This window comes from Aquarana catesbeiana, linkage group LG03 (genome assembly GCF_042186555.1).
Source record: "Aquarana catesbeiana isolate 2022-GZ linkage group LG03, ASM4218655v1, whole genome shotgun sequence".
NCBI lineage: Eukaryota > Metazoa > Chordata > Amphibia > Anura > Ranidae > Aquarana > Aquarana catesbeiana.
The window spans coordinates 666,501,226-666,523,914 of NC_133326.1; the positions used below are offsets into that span (position 1 = coordinate 666,501,226).

General features: G+C 44.1%; 1 protein-coding gene across 1 annotated transcript in view; it reads left to right on the forward strand.

The window, feature by feature from the left end:
* LOC141133447 (complement C3-like) overlaps positions 1-22,689 on the forward strand; it is a 174,436-nt gene that overhangs the window by 113,108 nt on the left and 38,639 nt on the right. Inside the window, exons 21-31 of the mRNA XM_073622829.1 lie at positions 1,343-1,555; positions 1,990-2,056; positions 4,278-4,367; positions 9,111-9,314; positions 9,406-9,481; positions 9,597-9,756; positions 13,143-13,238; positions 15,730-15,880; positions 16,795-16,958; positions 17,478-17,636; positions 21,941-22,000. Coding sequence (XP_073478930.1) covers positions 1,343-1,555; positions 1,990-2,056; positions 4,278-4,367; positions 9,111-9,314; positions 9,406-9,481; positions 9,597-9,756; positions 13,143-13,238; positions 15,730-15,880; positions 16,795-16,958; positions 17,478-17,636; positions 21,941-22,000 — 1,440 coding nt within the window. The remainder of the gene's footprint in view (positions 1-1,342; positions 1,556-1,989; positions 2,057-4,277; positions 4,368-9,110; positions 9,315-9,405; positions 9,482-9,596; positions 9,757-13,142; positions 13,239-15,729; positions 15,881-16,794; positions 16,959-17,477; positions 17,637-21,940; positions 22,001-22,689) is intronic.

A 22,689-nucleotide genomic window follows, 5' to 3' on the forward strand; every position in this document is an offset into this window, starting at 1 on the left:
GACACCTGATGTGAGGGGGGGCTCTGCCGGGGACACCTGATGTGAGGGGGGGCTCTGCCGGGGACACCTGATGTGAGGGGGGGCTCCACTGGGGGACACCTGATGTGAGGGGGGGCTCTGCCGGGGACACCTGATGTGAGGGGGGCTCTGCCGGGGACACCTGATGTGAGGGGGGGCTCTGCCAGGGACACCTGATGTAAGGGGAGCTCCACTGGGGGACACCTGATGTGAGGGGGGGCTCTGCCAGGGACACCTGATGTGAGGGGGAGCTCCGCCAGGGACACCTGATGTGAGGGGGGCTCCGCCAGGGACACCTGATGTGAGAGGGGGCTCTGCCAGGGACACCTGATGTGAGGGGGAGCTCTGCCAGGGACACCTGATGTGAGGGGGGGGCTCTGCCAGGGACACCTGATGTGAGGGGGGGGCTCTGCCAGGAACACCTGATGTGAGAGGGGGCTCCGTCAGGGACACCTGATGTGAGGGGGGGCTCCGCCAGGGACACCTGATGTGAGAGGGGGCTCTGCCAGGGACACCTGATATGAGAGGGGGCTCTGCCAGGGACACCTGATGTGAGGGGGGGCTCCACTGGGGGACACCTGATGTGAGGGGGAGCTCTGCCAGGGACACCTGATGTGAGGGGGGGCTCCACTGGGGGACACCTGATGTGAGGGGGAGCTCTGCCAGGGACACCTGATGTGAGGGGGGGCTCTGCCAGGGACACCTGATGTGAGGGGGGGCTCTGCCAGGGACACCTGATGTGAGGGGGGCTCCACTGGGGGACACCTGATGTGAGGGGGAGCTCTGCCAGGGACACCTGATGTGAGGGGGAGCTCTGCCAGGGACACCTGATGTGAGGGGGGGGGCTCTGCCAGGGACACCTGATGTGAGGGGGGGGGCTCTGCCGTCTTGCCGCAGTATATATGCGGGCGGCAGTCGGCAAGTGGTTAAAGGGGGGAAAAAAAAATTTGTATTTTTACTTGTCAGGTAACTTTACTGACATCTACAGAGGAAGCTCATCCTGCAGATGATAGAAACAGAGAAGATACAAAAGTGACAATATTTACACTGTAGCTCTCTATTTTGCATCTGAACATTGTTGATAAACAGGGAAGTTGTCACTGGGACAGAGTCAAAAACCCACCACTTCTGTGACAACATCTTAAATGAAATGTGATAAAATACCACTACATGGGGCTTCAAAAGAAGGATGCTTAATAATTGTAGGCTTTGTGATATCTCGATTCAAATTTCTGCCAGGCTTTTATTTCTGTCTGTGACCCAATAGGGAAGATTTTCCGTCACTTTCTAGCTCTGAAATGTACTATCTATCTGTCTTTCATAGGCTGTAGTGGATCTGATCTACAATGAGAAGATGTGCAGTGCAGCAACTCGAGAAGGCAATTTCCGTCAGTTCGTCAAAATAGAACCTAGCGGGACTCTGATCCTCCCGTTTGTCATTGTTCCTCTAGTGACTGAAGATATTAACATAGAAATCAAAGCTTCAGTCAAAGATTATTTCTACACCGATGGAGTGATCAAGCAACTGAAGGTCGTGGTGAGTGTAGCAAATGATAAGGCTAATTCATTTCTGCTGAATTTTGAGTGACCATTGACTTCAGAAAATAGGCAAAGAGAAATTCCCTCAAACAGGGATCCAAAAACCAGTTGGAGAATGAGGACTGATTTCATAAGCAACTACACTTTAGAATTTTGTTTTTAAATATACAGTAAGCCTTTGTAGGTAACACCTACAGGAGACTCTCTTTCGGGTGAAGGTCAGTTTTAATACCCCGGTCTACATTCCCTCAGGCTGGGTTCACACTATCTCGCATGTCAGGAGATTGTGACTGTCCCTCTATGGAGTCCTGTGTGTCTTCTGGTCCGTTTCAGGTCCGAATTCAGCCAAAAATTGTGGCTGAAATCAGACCTGAAACGGTGAACATGGACGCCTTAATCACCAATTATTTATCTTTTTTTTTTTTCTTCCAGCCTGAAGGAGTAAAAGTTCTTAAAAGTATTCAGAGTGTCATCCTGGACCCCCAACGCTCAGAAGGCAGTGAGTTATCAATATTTACACTCTTCTTATTGGCTTCAAACCTTTCTTTTCTTATACATAGGTTTCCCAAGAGATAAAATGCTAAATGTATTAGCCATTGTAGTCTCCTGTTTGTGGGAAGGCTTCTTACATCAGAAATAAGCTCACATCAGATAAATGGATGTCCTTGGAGTTTGAACCAGTACTGAGTACATAGCAAGGGCAGAAGGGGGAAGGTTAAAGATATGAAGGAGCCAGTTGGTTATGATAAAGGAAAGGGTGAATATAAGTAAGAAGAAGAACAAAACAGAAGAGAACACAACTATGAAAAGAATACGAATTAAAGTATGGGGAGTGGAAGACGTCTAGGCCAACCACTCGTTATTAGTGGCTGTTCGATGGTCAGTACAGAAGCTAAACTATTTTTGTGAAGGAAGAGCATGCAAAAATGTAATATATTACAGCAGTGGTATGCAACCTCAGCCTTCCAGCTGTTTTGTAACTACAAGTCCCATGAGACATTGCAAGACCCTGACAATCACAGGCATGACTCCTAAAGGCAGAGGCATGATGGGATTTGTACTTTCACCATAGCTGGAGTGCCGAGGTTGCCTACCCCTGTATTACAGCATACCAGTCCTTAAATGTGGTGGTTGAATCAAAAATTAGATGGAGCTGAGTGGTACATCTAGACAAGTGTCTTGCCAACATCCCTAAATGATCATAATACAAATGGAGAATCCACCAAGGGTCTTTAAAGGCAATATCATGAATATAAGTTTAAAAGGCAAATGCCAATCTTAAAGCGGAGGTCTGCCCGCCCCTGCAAAAATTATAAGCCAGCAGCTACACATACTGCAGCTGCTGACTTTTAATAATAGGGCACTTACCTGTCCTGGAGTCCATCGATGTCGGCACCGCAGCTGATGTTTCCATCAGCTGTCGGGTGCTGCCACTGCCATTGCCAGTAAGGGAACCCGGTAGTGAAGCATTACGCCTTCACGCCAGCTCCATACTACGCATGCGCGAGGCACTGCTGTGCTCTACTGCTGGCCCGGCGGTGGGGGAAGGAGGAGGGAGTGGAGCTGCTGACTTAATTCGCCGCGGCCCAGTCTCCCGGAAGTGGAGACAGGGTACCGGTCAAAGACAGGTATCCGCTCTCCCCCCCCCCCCAGAAATGTGCTAAATGTGGCACTAGAGGGGGGGAAGAGACAAATGAGCGGAAGTTCCACTTTTGGGTGGAACTTTGCTTTAATTACAAACATATGAAAAGACAAATAGGTCATCAAAATTACACCAAAGGATAGAAAATTTGGACATAAAAGTACAACATATTGCATTGCATAGTCAGGAAAAACGTTCTTGTCCAGGATACTGTGTGCCGAAAGAAACTGCCAGGACAGGACTAAAACATTTGGCAGGATTCTATTGCTTTCAGTAATCCCACTGGAGAGATTTTGAAATGTATTTCCTGTCCCTGTGTAAACAGGTGCAGTCTATTCTCCACTGCAGGTGACGCTCTTCCGCAGCGACACTGTTGTTGGAGAGGGAATCAAGAGAAACAAGGTTTCTCTATGGTTTCCTGGGTCACTGGGGAAGCTATCCTATTGGATGCTGCCACCCCATGTGACTTGAGCAGCCATCTTGGGTCAGGCAGAGCCTATTTAAGGCCCAAGTTTGCCATGCATTATGCGAGTTGGCAGAGTAGGGATAGGTACCCTGTCTTTTAGGGACAGTTATAGCAGTAGGGAAAGGTTCAGGAGGGAAAGCTTAGGGTTGCTGCTCTTCAGGGCACCTTCCGGACTAGGCATGAGATGGACAGGCCACATTCTGCCCCTCTCTACAGACGCTCTCAGTCCAGCTGGAACCCGCTCTGTTCATGTGCTGGAAACTATGATTGCACCCATCTGGCCAGTCTTTCCACTGGGTTTGTTGTGAACTATTGCTGCATTACTTAAATACAGGTTTTATATTGCACCTGACTGTGTGAATTATTACTGCTGCACCATGCTGCTCCCCACCTCTACCTGTGAATGTGATACAACAAGACATGAAAGGAAATGTGCATGCAGAAAAGCATCTGGAACGCATCTGGATCTACCTGATTATAGGCAGCCTACAGGTTTTCAAAACCTTTCTTCACATCTATCAATCTTCACTCCCTGTCCCTTATCTGTATTATACCTGTTAAGCCATCTACTCACAACCAATGACTGTCTTTCCTCTCTGTAAACCCTTGCAGCACCTGGAGTCCAGGTAATCACCATTAATACTTTACCACCAACTGATATTGTGCCAAACTCTGAAGCCCAGACCTACGTTAGCGTAAAAGGTAAGTGGTTTAATTTTGACATTGAAGGTTTGTGGTGAGGTGCTCGCTCATTGTGGATTGCCAGATTTTATGTATGTCATTGGTAGTGTGTTGTCTCATCTGCTATGAATTTTAGATAATCTTCAGGAAAAGGCTGACCCTTCTGTCCATGGAAGATGGTTTGTGTAGCACCTGCAAAGTTAACAAAACCCACTGAAGGAACAACATTGGGTGTACCATTGATACTGTCCACTAATCACATTCGGGCCCTTGTGCCTCTGGAAGGGGACTGATGTTCCACCATTTTGGCCTTGAGGAATTCTCAACCTCTGAGATACCCCCGTCATGTGTCAAAGTACCAACAGTGGTAGGCATAATAGGGCCAATGTGTTGGCATGGCTGTATCCCATGTGGTTCACCACTGTGAAGCTCCCACCACATCAGGAAATATTTGCATCAAGTATATTGGCACTGTACACTGACTACAAATATGTGATTGGGGTCATGGTCATGGACTGAGCAACCACCTTGCAGAGAATAGCCTTCTTGATCCCCTTCAGTCTGGATTTCGTCCTCAACACTCCACAGAAACTGCTCTCCTAAAACTAACAAACTATCTACTAACGGCCAAAACCAAGGGACACTATTCTGTACTCTTGGACCTTTCTGATGCCTTTGATACAGATGACCACCTCCTCCTCCTCCAAAAACTCCACGCCGTTGGTCTTCATGACTGTACTTTGACTGTTCGCTGGTTCTCTTCCTACTTATCCAACCGCACCTTTAGCATTACTTACAACTCTACTTCCTCCTATTCTCTTCCTTTCTCTGTTGGGGTCCCCCAAGGTTCTGTTCTTGGGCCTCTCCTATTTTCAATCTACACCTCCTCTCTGGGTCAGCTGATAGCCTCCCATGGCTTCAAATACCATCTCTACACCCAAATCTATTTCTCTACCCCTCAGCTTACTCCCTCAGTCTCCTCACATATCACTAATTTACTAACAGATATATCAGTCTGGATGTCACACCACTTCCTTAAACTCAATCTATCCAAAACCAAATTTATATTTTTTCCTTCATCATGTGCACCTTCCCCTGATTTTTCTGTCAAAATTGATGGCACAACTCTCAGCCCATCCCCACATGCCAAGGTCCTAGGTGTAGTCCTGGACTCTGCACTCTCCTTTAAGCCCCACGTCCTATCACTTTCCTAATCTTGCTGCTCAACCTCCAACATCTCCAAAATACGCCCTTTCTAACCAATGACACAACAAAGCTCTTAATTCACTCCCTGGTCATCTCTCGTCTCCACTACTGCAACTCCCTCCTCATTGGCCTACCTGTACATAGGCTACCCCCCTTTCAGTTTATCATGAATGCTGCTACCAGACTCATCCACCTTACCAATCGCTCTGTGTCTGCTACTCCTCTCTGTCCATCCCTCCACTTGCTCACCCAACAAATTAAATTCAAAATACTAACAACTGACAAAGCCATCCACAATTAACCCCCAGCTACATCACTAGCCTAGTCTCAAAATACCAACCTAATCATTCTCTTCTTTCCTCTCAAGACCTCCTGCTCTCTAGCTCCCTCATCACCTCCTCCCATGCTCGCCTCCAGGACTTTTCCAGAGCCTCTCCAATCCTATGGAAATCCTTACCCCAACCTGTCTAATTATCTCCTACTCCTACTAGCTTTTGGACGATCCCTGAAAACCCTCCTCTTCATAGAAGCCTATCCTACCCAAACCTAACAACTTCATTTTCATTTTCTCCATCAGTTCATCTCCCACAGTTATTGCCTTTTGTTTCACTTAACCCTCCCTTCTAGATTGTAAGATCTAACAAGCAGGGCCCTCTGATAGCTCCTCTATTGAATTGTATTGTAACTGTCTGCCCCCATGTTGTAAAGCGCTGCACAAACTGTTGGTGCTGTATAATAATAATAATAACGGGTCCTACCTCAAAGGTCATGGAAGGAAAGACCTTTGCTACTTCCAGCTGGCCTTATTTATCAGTCTTTTACTGAGCCTGATAGACATCTAGACATAGTCCTGCCTAAGAGCATACACCACAAGATGACTTGTGTTACACTTTTTAACCAGGAAACATTGTTCTATGTTTCTCTCTAAAACTATATGTAACACCTTCCTAGATAGGTGCTAGGAATTAGATAGTTAGAATTAGTGTGTGTTTTTGATAGGTAAATTTAGTTTCCACACTGTAGTTAATGTGGCTGTTATTATTTGTAGGTAAAAGCATAGTTTGCTCACTGTATTCAGTGAAGCTGCAATCTGCTAGTTAGGTCTGCTTAGTGTGCTCAGCTGCTAACAGTCTGATCTAATAGCTCCCTCTGCATCTACAGAAGAGAACTCGAGAAGATTATGGATGATAGGTGTGGAGCTATGCAGATGGCAGCATGAATATTGATACAGTCCTGGCCTATCCCAGAGAGGCAGGTTCTGATGGCATGCTAGGAGACTGTATATAGTCTGTGGGGAAACTGAGCTCTGGGTCTTTTCCTGGAGAGGATTAGTCCAGCCTAGAGGGGCACGCTGCCCTCCCAGGCACTGCCGCTTGTCTGCTGTCATGAGGCCTCAGGTGAGCGACCTGAGGGCCTGGATGCTGAGACCCTGGAGCTAAAGAAAGCTGACTGAGGTATCACTGTCAGCTAGTCTGGTATCACTGGTGTAAGGTGTCGCTTAGAAGTTGGAAGGAGGCAACCAGCTGTTCCTTGAGCCTTGTGTGAATACATTCTAAAAGATCATGGCGACCTTTGTGCTTTTGCCACCCTTCTGGTGCTAGAGAAAGTCAGCTGTGAATCTGTTTAAAAGGGATACCGACTGGTGTCTGGAAGAGATTCGTCCAGCTAATCTTTACTTAAAGGGACTCTGCTCTTGTGACTGTAAGGAAGAGGTTTTACAGTAACTACTACTTCTACTACTACCTACAAGTTGAAGTCTACTGTTTGCTTCAAGCATCGACTTTCATATAACTTGTCCGGAAGAATACCTAAGTCCTCAAGTGTACATAGTTCTTGTTGACGTATCCCACCTAATTCCCTTAACCCTATCCAAGTTCTTCAAAAATAAAAACAACAAAAACAACACCCCTAGACTGGTCATTGAAGGAACGTGTGAATGAGCCTGTGTGCCTGGCTGCGGGGCAAAGCCTGAGTGGAGCCTGGACAGTAATCCTGTGGCTCCTATGGGAGTAGCACTACATGTATTCGCTTTGTTACTAGGGGCCTGACTGCATGTCTAAGTCTCTCCAACTGTCACTCCATTGTTCATGGAAAGTGCTATCACTGACGGTTTTGATAAAGCGTGTTTAACGTGTGAAACACGTCTACCTCTCTTCAGTGGCGGTGCGTCCATAAAGGGTGCAGGAGCGACGCCCCCACCCCCCCCTCTCATGGCACCGCTCTATCACCATAGATAGATTCATGCATTGTATGCATCTACCTATGGTCGCTGCTGACACCCCCTATTCAGGTGTCTGGCCCCTTTTCGGGCACCTGAATTACAGCGGCGGGGGTGTTTTTGGAAGCACCTGATTAGAGCCGTAGGCTCTAATAAGCGCCCAGAAAGGTGAACAGCGGGCACAATGCTGTGCGTTCGCTGTTCACTCAGCTGTTTCTAGCAAAGCGAAGGAATTCACTTTGCTAACACTGAACCCGCCTATCAGGTGCTCGGGTCTGTTACCTGTCACCTGATTGGCTGAAACGTCAGGCACTGTGATTGGACGCTTGATAGAGAGGACGGAAGAAGACATCGAGGAGCGTGCAGGACACCGCCGCTGACCCGCTGCGAGACAGGTAAGTGCCGGGCAATGCAGACTGGCAGCATTTAATGAGGCACAGTAGCGGCTATTGATGGGCACACTGGCAGCATTTGATGGGGCACAGTAGTGGCAATTGATGGACACACTGGCAGAATTTGATGGGGCACAGTAGCAGCAATTGATGGGCACACTGGCAGCAATTAATGGCCACACTGGCAGCAATTGATGGGCACAGTGACAGCAATTGATGGGTACAGTAGCTGCGTTTGATGGCACAGTGGCTGCGTTTGATGGCACAGTGGCTGCGTTTGATGGGCACAGTGGCTGCGTTTGATGGGCACAGTGGCTGCATTTGATGGGCACAGTGGCTGCGTTTGATGGCACAGTGGCTGCATTTAATGGGCACAGTGGCTGCGTTTGATGGCACAGTGGCTGTGTTTGATGGGCACAGTGGCTGCGCTTCATGGGCACAGTGGCTGCGTTTGATGGCACAGTGGCTGCGTTTGATGGCACAGTGGCTGCAATTGATGGGTTTTTTTCAGTTTGTTTGCGCCCCCCGAAAAATTTTGAGCACCAGCCGCCACTGCCTCTCTTCCTCCCCTGCCTACATGCCTGTTTTTTTGATGCTTTTAATTATCTTTTGCTAATAATGTACATTTTTACACCAGTTTTGGGAGTGCAGCCATCCGGATTTGTATTGATGCTGAAAGTGCTATTACTGTCCGCCAAAGCATTCGTATTGGACAGGGGGAAAAAATTTTTGCTGGACAAATAAGGTCCATGTAACATAGTAGTTATGTACAGCAGTAGTTTATATGGCTGAAGAGTAGATAACCGGAAGCAAAGTTGCTGGGTGGTGGCCATATCTACCCAAATGTAAACATAAATGTGGTCCTTTGACTACTTTTTGATAGCAATTAACATACTATTTGCATACTCCATGATCTTGTAAAATATATTGTACCCTTCACATTCTCAGGCAGTCTTCTTGGAGAAACTCTGGAGAATTCCATTGATGGTGCCAATTTAAAACATCTAATCACGGTGCCCTCTGGTTGTGGAGAGCAGATTATGATGAGCATGACGCCAACTGTGATTGCCACTCGTTACCTTGACACCACCAACCAGTGGGAAAGACTTGGGGTTGAACGCAGAGCAGAAGCCATTAAAAACATTGAAAAAGGTAGGCCTAAAAATGTGCAAGAGTCAACTCATGCTACTCCAGTTCAAAAAAAAGGCTCAGCTAACATGGATGTTCATACTTATTTCTCTAGGATACATCCAACAGATGACATATCGGAAACCTGAAAACTCCTACTCTGCATTTACTAACAGACCTGCCAGCACTTGGTAAGACCATCAAGTCACAGTTTGGCCAAATATTTCCATACATCTCATCACATTCCTTTCTTGCTTTTCATGTGTTGCCTTCCATCTGTTTTATCGTATCTTTTTCTTTCAATAGGCTCACTGCCTATGTGGTGAAGGTGTTTGCAATGGCAACAAGATTGATGAACGTAGAAAAAAATATTTTGTGTGGGGCTATGAATTGGCTCCTTTCCGAAAAGCAGTTACCCAATGGAGTGTTCAAGGAAGATGCTCCGGTCATACATGGAGAGATGGTGGTATGTTAGGAAATTTAGGAATAAAAGGTTATTCCAAGAATAAAAGCGAGGCTTCCATACATGAGGATTTTTTGTTTTGAGAAACAAGGAACTTTTTGCTTTCCTTCCCTCCATATTTCAGCCATACTTCTATTTAAGGCTTTTTTCCCTCTGTCTTACCCAGTGATTGGGTCAGTAATACACCTCCTGTACTAGAGTGTCTTCACTCTGGATGATGGAGCACAGGGGGCACATTTGGACAAAAGCATTGGCAATCTGGGGGGAGGGGATGGACTAGCAGATTTAAATACACTTACCATTTGAAACCAAGGTCCAGCTATAAATCGATTACAGCACACAGTTTTTTTTCCTTTTGGGATAAACGTTTTACATATGTAGCACCCTGGTGTTTACATATGGTTGCTAACAAATTTAGTTTGCCAGGTGGTAATATCCTGGTTAATTGTTAGAGATCAATTGATTCCTCCCTAAATTCTGGAATTGCTGCACCTTTTCTCTTCTGTCACTAGGTGGCGCTGTGGCTGGTGGCATTAGATTGACAAGGGCTAAGCAAGATCAGATCATGAATGGATGGGGTGTCTCCGCCAATTGGCGGAGGTTTTTTTTAGTCCCTTGGCCTGCTGGGAGAGCCTATTTATTTGGGTGTAGTCAGGTGATTGGGGTTCTGTGCCACCTGGATGGCTGTCTGGGTGGACACGTGTTATGTCGCCCAGGCCGGAAGCCTGAGGCCTATCTCGGGGACACCTGGCTGCTAGGCTGCCTGAGGCCTATCCAGGAGCAGGAGAAGCAGCGTAGGGTTGGGACTGCAGGATTGGAGTCCAACCGAGTTGCGAAGGTTCAGCCGGATGGGGAACCAGTTGTGTTTGGAGGTAGAGGGGAAGCAGTCGCCACTAAGAGACCATTCATCTTACTACCGGAGACCAATGTGAGTAAGCTGAAGCAAGTACCAGAGCAGTCTTCTCACCAGCCGGGGACGGGATGGTGAAGAAGTGGGAAAGCATCAGCAAGTGTCAAGCCAGGGATCCAGCAGGATAGCGGGGGAGACGCTTGAGGAGTATACAGCGTGATCGCAGTGGAAGAGCTCATGGGATCCAGTGACAACTGGGATCTGGAAGTCTAGTGAGAGACTGGGAGCCCAGTAAGTGAAGATCTACAGTGGGATACTGTGAGATAAGTAAAGGACTGTTCGGTGTTACCAAGAGTTAAGTACAACTACCTTTAGTGACTGTTACAAGATTAGTTGCCATAGGAGACAACAGTCCCACCTATACAGAAGTGGTGTCCGGCTGGAGGCCTTCCACTGTATAGCTGTCTACCAGTGTTAATTCTGGCAGCAAATTTCGATTTAGTTTTAGTCTTAGTCCTAGGACTAAAATGGCATTTTAGATTTAGTCCCATTTTAGTCTTCTGCAATTGTTTTAGTTTTAGTCATATTTAGTCGACTAAATCTCCAGTAGATTTTAGTTGACTAAAATGTTTCCAGTAGATTTTTGTCGACTAAAACCTCCAGTACATTTTAGTCGACTAAAACTCATTTTAGTTGTATAAAATCGAATGGGTGTAATTAAATTGTAATGCATTAGTTAACATTTCTCTACAATTTCCAAACTCATTATATACTGCTGGAGTGAAAAATCTAATATGTTATTATTTATGGTATTGAGGTATGAACATGCACTACAGACCAGTGTTAATTTTGAAGTCAAATTTCAATTTAGTTTTAGTCTTAGTCTTTTGACTAAAATGGCATTTTAGTTTTAGTCCCATTTTAGTCTTTTGACTAAAATGCCATTTTAGTTTTAATCGTATTTTAGTCATCTCAATTGTTTAAGTTTTAGTCGTATTTTAGTCGACTAAAATAGCATTCATTTAGTTGACTAAATTGTTTTAGTCGACGAAATTAACACTGCTGTCTACTTTTAGAAGTCTCGGAGTCTGCCAATTACCATTGCATCTACTCAAGGGTGTCCTGGCCCTAACACTCTTTCCCACAGTTCTGTTAAGAGACAATAAATCTCTTGTTCGCATTCAGAAAGTGACTGGCGCCCATCATTTCTTCTTGCATCACACCCACCATGCCTGGTAACCCACTCTACTAGGAAGGATGTCAGATCTCCCTAACCCTTGAGGTCACCATTAGGCCTCTGGGGCCCCGGGACCTTGCTACACATAAATAAATTGAATCTGGTCATTGTAGGCACCTCTGTCAGTGTTAAATGCTCTGTCTCATCCCTGTAACTGCAAGAGAGCTTTTCTGTTGAAAAACAACAGACATACTGGCTGGATCATATTTCAGTTGTTTCTTTAGAGCAGATTAATACATATGACCCTATAGACAATTTATATTTTTTTAGAATGGCTTGCAATGTGCAATTAGGAGACAGAGTAACATTTATTTTTTAAAGTGTGTTAGCAGATAATGCAACACGCAAGCTTTGAGATCTTTAGCCCTTTGTTGTGCCCATCTAGTTTACAACTGACAATGAGATCTGCCAACATATACAGAAAGGGTAAATTATGATAAACATGTAAATGGGAAAGGTTCCCCCACTGGGTTATTTAGCAGCGAAATATCACAAATTATTGAATGTATAAAAGTCTTTTATTAAATGAGTAAAGGTCACATTTGGTCATGGTCTTCATCTGGGGGATAGTTTGCCCTAAAACAAATGCATCAAATTTTAATTTTCAAAAAACATCTTTCAATATGCACCAATTACATGTACATAGACATTGCCATATTTACCACTGAAAGCTGTAATGAATAGCCTCAGAGCCAATAGTCTAAAATCAGTTGAATGATCCGGTGGACCACACGTCCATCTGCAACTCCTCGAGAGAAGAACCCAGCCAGAAGGCTTACAAGAAGCCACGTTCTATGCCTCCCCGGAGGGGAGGGGGTACAGCACCAGCAACAATTCTCCCAGCTGGGAGAATTGTTGCTGGTGCTGTACCCCCTCCCCGGAGGGGAGGCATAGAACGTGGCTTCTTGTAAGCCTTCTGAGCTGGGTTCTTCTCCCGGGGAGGTGCACATGGACGTGTGGTCCGTGTGGTCCGCCGGATCATTCAACTGATTTTAGACCAGCTTTCAGTGGAAAATATAGCATTGTCTATGTACATGTAGTTGGTGCATATTGAAAGATTTTTTTTGAAAATTAAAATTTGATGCATTTGTTTTAGAGCAAACTATCCCCCAGATGAAGACCATGACCGAACAGGTCGAAACGTGTCAGGATTTTTTGCAGGGCTTCCAGGACAGATCAGAGTGATTCTGATTGGTAAGCGCCTGAACAGAGTATCGCTCTGTGACCTGGCAGGGTGTAACAGGATAATTGCTTAGTCTGGGTAATCGGTATGGATAGTATTAAGTTATTCTGTCTCTGCAGGGAGGAACCGGAAACACTGACCCCGATGCTTCTCTCACCGCATTTGTCCTCATTGCCTTAGTGGAAGCCAAGGATTTCTGCCAAAATGAAGTTATAGTAAGTAATGCCTTGTTTTTGTATGGTAATAATTAGTGAATGCAATGAATTATGAGTTCTGCTTGTAAGAGATGTTGGGGAATTCTGAGAATTCTATAAATCCTATATAGCAGGCTTAAACCTCTCTATAGCTATTCCCAGGACACAGTTGCCAAGCTGCCTTTTAGTTCAACTTCTCCCACTTGACCGGTCCGTTTTCAGCTCAGACACCAGTAGGGATGTGGCCTCTTATGGTACCCTGCATCATCCACACCTGCCAGTGTTCACCCTAGTAATAGAGATCAGCAAATATGGCCAGGTTTGAATCACAAAGGGTTCAGCAGATTCTGTTGGAAATTCGGTGAACCCGAACTACCTGTAGCAGCAAATCCAATTAAAGTCTGTGGGGGGGGGGGTGAATCTTGTCCTTCTAGCGTAGACCTAAGGGATTTAATCTATACCCTCATTTAAGCACCTGTAGGAGAAACCTCTATTGTTATCATGATTGTTATCACCTTAACAATCAGTGGGATCAGTACATCTGCCCAGGTTTGATTTACCAAGGGTTCAACAAATCCTCACGGTGCACCCCATTGAAACAAATTCTGTTATTAAACCTTTGCTGTTTTTTGGGCTAATAGGGCTACTGTCGAAGAAAGGCATGCGAAGCTGGGCACCACCATGGGTGACATGTACCAATGCAAAAAAATATCTAAAAGCCATATAGCAGGGATGTCTTTTCATGCAGCTTCGAGGGCAACATTGAAAATACACAAATCCTCTAAATTACATGATACCTACGTGTCCCCCCGCCTCCCACTGTCCTTTAGCAACCCTTTTTTATACGAGTGTCCCCACAGCAGCCCTTGTACTCTACCCTGACTATCTTCTCTTTTCCCTTACCTCGGTTTGCCCTTCCTTCCTCCTCCTTTCCTTTCTTCCAATCCCACTCTCCCTTGGTCGCTTCCCCCCATCTATACTTTCTAATTTTCTCTTTCTTTTTTTTTTTTTTTTATTTTATTTTCTAAAAAATTTTTTCTTCTGTATACAACTTTTTTTATGGACAACAGAGCTCTTCCAACTGGAATTACTTTTAGTCCCAAGTGACGGTAGTCAATGCTATTAATACAATGTTTGTAGAAAGGAGTCAAGCTGTGGGCGATAGCCATCGGGCTGACTCAGCACACTTGTTAGCTTGTGATTGTCACTAAACTGTAACTTGAGATGTTGCTCCTTGTATTGTTTGTTAAGCTGCTAATAAAAACATTTTCAACCCTAAATTACATGCTTGGGAGATGTAATAAAGCTGTAAGTGGTGTAATGAAACAGGACAGAATGGCTTCCTTTGGAGGGGTGGCAGGTTATGGTGTACCGAGACAGCACTTAAAATTCTGTTGAAAAAAGCCCCACATTACTGGTCCAGATACCAGGATGTTTCCTCAAGTCTGGTGCTGTACCTGAGCCCATGCTAGTCACCAGAAACCTTTCCCTGAGCTATGGTTTCACCCTGCTGGTGATTTTGCCTCACCAGCATGGTCTCTCTTCCTGACCTATCACTTGCTCCACGGGTGCCCCAATGATGTAGGAGGCCGTACATATAAGGTTCCAGGTCAAGATGGCTACCTGAGGTCTCAAAAGGTTGCAGGGTCCAGTCGATCAGCTTGTTTCTCTAAGATCCTGACAGTGTTCATAAGGGAACAATTCCCTCAACAGGCTTCACTCCACCTGTAACAATGGCACAGTGCCACCTAAAGGTTGGAGGAAAACTCGTGCCTGCCTACATGTAGGACTCTTCTCAAACCCACGGTAGAGGTAGACCTGAACCTCATCCTCCTTTAGCAGCAATGGGACAGGTGGCATCAACATTAGTACCCCTATTCTTACTTAGGCCTTCTGGTATCTCCCCAGCTTTATGGCCCATGCAAAGACCTAAATCTTTCCAATGGTCTCATTAGGATAAATGTAGACATCAGGCTCCAGGCTCAAGTCAAATGCAGCATGCTTTCAAGTGCTGTTCAGATGCTTTGACTTATGTTTGTTTCAGTTGCTCTGATTTGACTTTCAGTCACACAAGGAGCTGCTTCAAGCTCCTCCTGAGTTGCTTTTGAGTTCACCTTGAACTGAGTGGAGACAGCCAGTTCAGACACAATCAAAAGCCCATGTATAGTAAATCTGTGAAATACAGCAATACCAGCAGCTGTTTCATGCAAAAAGGTCTAAAGTAAGAACTAGAAACATTTGTTTAAAAAATAAAGTTCAGTATATGTAACAACTTGAGATGATGTTGGCCATCATTCAATCTGACAGACCACTAGTGAAATCAACGAAATCATTATTCTGGATTCTGAAACTGTATAACCCTTTAAACTCCCATCATTCACTATATGTTAGCCTTTTTCCAAGATATAGGTAGAATATGCTCAGATTTGTGGCGTCTCAGTAACTGGAGTCCATGATAGATTGCTGCCTTGATTTTTGCCCTCACTATTCCCTGTTCTTTATATACTTTCAGGATCTGAAATCCAAACTGGATAAGAGCTCCACCTACTTGGTGGATCGGCTGAAGACCTTGAGGAATCCATACAGCATCTGCATCACGTCATATGCACTCTCCTTGGTGGAAAAACTTCCAGATCACAGCCAGCTCATAAAAAGTTCAACAGGTTGGTTCAAGAGTTTTCTCGCAACTCCAAATTTTCAGACGGATTGTGGAAGGAACTTTTAGGGAATCGTTTATAGATGGATTTGGCATTGGAATTGGCAAGGAGGCAAAGCCCGATAATACAATGAAAAAAAATATGGCTACCCTATGTACACGTGTTTCTACAATTTAAAAAAAAGATATATATATATATTTAGAACAACTCTACATAAACAAGAAAGAAAATCAAAAATGAAAAACCATGGAAATTACAATAACCAGTAGCCCACTGACCTTCAAAATTCTTTTTTTTTTTTGGGGGGGGCTACCACCAAACAACCTATAAAACTCCACTATTATATATATAGAAATGTTGTATATTATTTTACTTATTTGAGGAACCTATGCACTAACCCATCTTTTAAGTACGGTAATTCATTTAATGTAATCAATATTATTAAAAGGTATTCAATTTTAATCCCTTTCCTTCTCTCAACAACTATTCTCACCCTTTCATTCGGCATATATGGCTCTACTGACTAGTCTCGTATATACTTCTCTGTTTTTACCTTTTTTTTCTGTACATAAAAGCAAGGTTTTTTAAAACCTTGGCACATGTTGAATATATTAGTAAGCTGTGGCATACCCACTATCTATAAAAATACAAAAAAATACAACAATTAGTCACAATAACCTGGACTTGTTCTGTAATGCTGAAGATATTTAGTAGCTTCTCCAAGCCACTTCAAGAAACTATGAAATGCCTCAACATTAAAGAACATGTCCAGTTGAATGTGACTACTACTGTAATGTAACTACTACTACTACTTCAGTACATATACCATGACCTGGATAATTGTGAAGCTGCACAAACATAAAAAAAAAACTATTCCTATTACTACTAATTGTTTAAAATGTGTTTTCTTCTGTGGTTAGGTGGCACCCATTGGGCAGACTATTCCTCAGATCTCTACATGATTGAAGCCACATCCTATGGCCTACTGGCCCTTCTCAAAAATAAGCAGTACCTATTGGTTGAACCTGTGGCCAAATGGCTGATTGAACAAAGATTCTATGGCGGGGGCTTTGGATCCACACAGGTAGCGTACACTATGCAAGTAGAAGGATGAAAGAGAAGTGGGAAGTGCAATGCAATCCTAGGTTACCTTTCCACCAGGGACATGGTCTGCATGGAGTCCTTAGGTTCTCCCTATGTGCCTGCTTCCTCCATCAATACAAAAACATAATGCTGGTTTAATTTTTTATTTTTTTTTATAAATACACCTTTTAATGTCCCAGTGACAGCAGGCACCAGTAAATGACAAGTAATCTCCCCAGTTGGGACCCAAACAGAAATTAAAACCTACCTGTAACTACTATTCTTTAAAGTGTCTACGTATGCCGGAGATTTATAGAAAAAACACTTGTCATTTTTTTTCAATGGGGCAGAGCTAAGAGCAACAGTGACATCCATAGCTACCAATCAGGTTTAACTTTCCCTTTATTGAACTATGAATTGTGATTGGTTGCTTAGAATCACTTTGGTCTTTGGTCTTAGTTTTAGTAGACTGACTCTGTCGGACCCTGTAACCTGTTGGCTTTGTCCCCTTTCCTTCCAGGCCACCATAATGGTGTTCCAAGCATTATCAGAGTTCCAGATTCACTTACCCGAAATTAACGAGATTGACATGGATGTGACCCTGTCTTTACCAGGGAGAAGGGAAACCTTTACATGGAAAATCTACACAGAGAATGCCCTTGTTCAACGCAGCGAGAAGGTCAGTGTGGTTTTATATGCAAAATGTCAATGTGCCTTAAAGTGTATGTTAAAGCAAAAACTTTCTTTCTCATCCATTGAGGGACAGAGAAAACCATTCAGTTTTGGGTTATACTGCCACCTACAGGAGGATTGGACTCCAGAAAACAAAAACATGTAGGCTAGTCCAGAATAATACATCTGACTACCAGCATGTTTCTTGATAGTGTCCTAAGAGGATAGACATCTTCTCTTCAGCTCTGGTGTGTAAAAGACTGACTTAGTCCATATAGAAGTGCACTGGCTTCTTGCTCCACCATCTGTAGATGGCTCAGACAAATAATTATTCAAGCTCATGATCTTAAGGAGATCCTATCAAGGTGCACCCTATTAGATCCATAAGTGCTTCGGGGTTTTGGTTTCAAGCAACTGCTTTCCTGATTTACAAGGCTGACACCTGGTCTTCTGTTAACACCTTCTGTATATTCTACCAGGTAGATGCCTTGGCTTCATCTTATGCCAGCCTTAGGCGTAAGGTCCTTCAGGCAACTCTTTGAGCTGCATGTAGGCAGGTGCAGTCTACTTTCTTCACCGCAGGTGGCTCTGTTCCACAGCAGCACTGCAGTTGGAGAGGAAATCAAGAGAAACATGGTTCCTTTATGGTTTTCTGGATCACTGGGGAAGCTATGCAATAGGATGCCACCTCCCCATGTGGCTCTAGCAGCCATCTTGGATCAGGCAGAACCTATTTAAGGCCCTGGCTCCCAGGTTCATTGCGCATTTTGCAAGTGGGTAGCTTAGGGATCAGGTTCCCCCTGCCTGGTAGGGACAAAACTAGCAGCAGGGAAAGGTTCCTGACAAGGAGGGGAAAAGCAGGGCTCGCAACTTCTCTGGACATCTTCCTACTTCGGCACAAGGCCATATTCTGCCTCTTTCAATAGGCACTATCGGTTCAGCTGAACCCTGCTCTCTACATGTTGTTGGACTTGTCAGTGTTCCAGGTTGGGTTTCAATTCCCACCAGGTTATTTGTGAACTGTCTTTTCATTATTTGAACCCCATATGAACCCCACCTACATGCAGGCAGGACAATGCGCAGCAATACATTAAAAGCGCACTGCTAAAAAATAGTGCATGCAACACCGGGTGCAGGGGCCACCACGTGTTGCAGTAACATGCATGGTAATGCATGTGTTACGATAAAAAACATGGTGTGGTCAGACTGTTAGTGTAAATGCTAAGTACGGTCTTGGCCATGCCATCCATAGCCAGTATTTCAGTATTTTCAATAACAGACTCAGGAAGAAAGGTTGCAGTAGGTCTTGGTGGCATTGAGACTTGTCAAAATTTTTGTCATTCGCCCCCCAAGACTTGCCCTGGTACCCAGTCAAATTAAATATCTGTCAGATAAGGTATAATATTTCTAGAATTTTAGGCTCTGACCCCCATGCCCCCAAAGCCATGGGACCTGCCACAGACACTAGTCAAGAGTGAAGACTATGTCTGCCCTTTATGCCCCCCCTCCCTCCCTTCATAGATGCTATATTATAGCTTCAGCCAAAAAAAGCCTCTATCAAGGGTTGAAAGGTGGGTGAAAGAAAGTTATGCCTCCTTCATTCATAGATTGCTTTTTATTGATGGAGCTATGGTAAACCGTCTATGAATAGAGGAGGGGAATGGAAAGGAGCCTGCACTCTTGATGCGTGCCTATGACAGGTCCAGCGCTGTTATTAACCCCCACAGCACTGGAAGACTACAGCTGCATGGGTAATGGGGGGGGGGGGGCAGAAGACTTTGGATTTCAACCAAGAGAACAGCCAGCAGCGCAAGGCACAACTCATGTTGAATATAAGTATCATGATGATTTTAAAAAATTCACTAAACGTCTTTAAAGAGACACTGAAAATTGCCCATACAGGGCAAAGTGACAGTGCCTGTTCCAATTCCTGATATTGCTGCTGCAGACTGCACTGAAATTGAAGGTGTTTGTGTCAGAGGCGAAAACATGCCTTGGTGGCTACCATGTGTTAAATTCAGATTTAACCTCTGTCTGCTGGTGCTTAGATTGTTGTCCCATAAGCTGAAAATTCTCTTGGAAGTTTGGAATCTGAGCGTGCCAATGTGTCAAGGGTGTTTGGTGTCTAAATGATTGGCATCTTCCAATACATTAGCGTAACCACTCTTTATGAAGGTAACTCCATCACAGAAGGAATTATGGAATATGGATAGGATTGGACTTTGGTAAATAAAATAAAAAAACGGACCAGGTTGTGTATTGCTCAAACTGTTCTCAAGACAGTTTTATGACTTGGCTATATACAAGACTTCATTAGGAGTTTTGTGAAGATCTCCTAGTGGAGATTTTTTTTGACACATCTGCCATATAACTTTTTCTGCTTTGTGTCTAAAGTTGGCAATAGATGGTTCGAAATTCGGCCAGTTCAGCAGGGATCAGCTGAATTTTAATCCATTTATTATTGTTCCCTCTCCGCAGAAGACTTTTGTTGTTCGAAAAATTTTATTTGATCAGCAGATGCAGCCAATAGCCTGCAGCGCTGATCAGTATATTCTGATAGTGGAGTTCTCGCGGTCAGAATACAATAACATAGAGGGGAGGATTCCCCCATCCACCTTGCTTATGTGGATAGGGGAATACGTTTTTGTTTTTTTTTCGATCTGCCTGCTTTAGGCTGAGCTGTGTTTTCTCAAAGGTATTTTTCACTCTGCAGGAAAAGAGATTTCATCTCCAAATACGGAAAGGTTTCTTCGCAGTAAGAGCTGTGAAAATGTGGAACAGACTCCCTCCAGAGGTGGTTCTGGACAGCTCAGTAGATTGCTTTAAAAAATGCCTGGATTCTTTCCTAAATGTACATAATATAACCGGGTACTAATATTTATAGGTAAAGTTGATCCAGGTAATATCTGATCGCCTCTCGGGGGATCAGGAAGGATTTTTTTTCCCCCTACTGTAACAAATTGGATCATGCTTTGCTGGGTTTTTTGCCTTCCTCTGGATCATCTGTGGGTATAGGATTGTATATTTTTTCCCCTTTTATTGGTTGAACTAGATGGACTACTTTTTGTCTTTTTTTCAACCTAACTATGCAACTATATGAAACTATGTAATTGCGTATATTATATGTGTCACTTTCTCTGGTTGCCTGACACAGACATTAAGATTTAAATCTGACCATTTGGGTTTGTTTGTTTTGGGGTTTTTTTGTGAATTTTTTGAGAAATTAGGGTTCAAAGTGACTCCCTCCTTCTTTTGGACACAGTTTGGGGCTCATCAGACCTCATTATTATAGCAAGGGGGTAATAGTGACTTAAAGACAAAAATAATGCAGTGCATATAAAAAAAATTAAAGGCATAAATATAAATGGCATTTGTGAAAATGTCCACCGCGTGATAACTGACAAAAAACAATAAAGACCAATTGGTCTTTGAATTATTACTGTCCGTGAGTAGATGAATATGGACCAGTAGACATCAATACAGATCACAAGAAATCTTGTGAAGAAACTGCCACCAATTTTTTGAAGACTTACCAGAAAGGTTGGACTTAAAAGGGCTTATACCTCTCAAGTCAAAAAGGCTTGGGTGTCAAAACACCATGGTTGATGGAAAACCAACGACAATCCTGATAGCCACGATCTCCCCAAACGTGGTAAGGCATGGGACATCAGTATGTGTTCAAAGGGACGTCAAGTGAGATACAGCCGATGGGAGGACACTCAGGGAGGTTAAAAATCAGCTCACACGGTAAAACCAAAAGAACAAAAAAGGTTCCACATAGTGTGATAACGTTTCAAATTGTTTAATTAAAAAATATGTAAAAAATTGAACACTCACATGTCAGTTGAGAATAAATCACATAAGATGGCACAATGGTAATAGCGGCACTTCAACCAACGCATTTCGTCTGAGTAGACTTCATCTGGGGTAGTAATGACTTCACTCTGCTCTGTCATGTGGCAGAACTTGCTTGCTAGACCAGTGTTTCTCAACTCCAGTCCTCAAGGCGCCCCAACAGGTCATGTTTTCAGGATTTCCCTCAGATGAGACAGCTGTGTTAATTACTAAGGCAGTGACAAGGGAATGCTGGTAGGGTTAGTACAACTGGGGCAGGAGGTGCCCTTTACAAAACATGCTGATAGTTTACCTTGAGCAGGAAAAATGACAATATCTCTTTAAGAAAAGCTTGCTGGTGTCTGAATTCCCATTGTACTGGACTGTCTTTCTGCATCTTGGAGTTTATATAAACTGTATATATTGCCCAGACTAAGACACCTTTGTGGATAACATAAAAATGTGCATCTCCCATAGGCTGTAATGAAAGACAAGATCACTGTGACGGCCAAAGGAAAGGGACAGGGAACGCTAACGGTGAGTGACAACATCATTATTAAAATGGCACTTAAAGGTTCTAATTATAGAAAGTTTGGTGAACAAATGTGACACACACTCACACAGCTCTGACGAAACTCGCAGTATTCTGTGTTATATAACTACAGTAGTACCTTGGATTACAAGCATAATCTGTTCCAGAGGAATGCTTGTAATCCAAAGCACTCGCAAATAAAAGCGAGTTTCCCCAGCTGCCATAACCCCGGGATCCTCTTCTTCAGTGAGTGGTCCAGTTTAAGATAAAAGTGGTCTATGCGGCGGATTCGCGCAAGATCACTTTTATCGGCAGCGGGAGAGGCCCCCCCCCCCCCTCCCACTGCGCTCGGGTGCCCTCCGCCGCTTACCGGAACCGTCGTCAGCGACAGAGGCGATCGGGTCCTTCCTGTGGCCTGACATGGAAACGAGTGAGGGGAAGATGGCCCCCACCCGTCTCCATATCATTGCAGGGTGGAAGCGACGTCAAAACGTCACTTCCGCCCATAGCTCTTATAGGGCTTTTTTTTTTTTCATGACAAAAACATTTTTTATTTATTTTATTTTTTTTATTGCATTTTAATGTAAATATGAGATCCGAGGTCTTTTTGACCCCAGATCTCATATTTAAGAGGTCCTGTCATGCTTTTTTCTATTACAAGGGATGTTTACATTTTTTATAATAGGAATAAAAG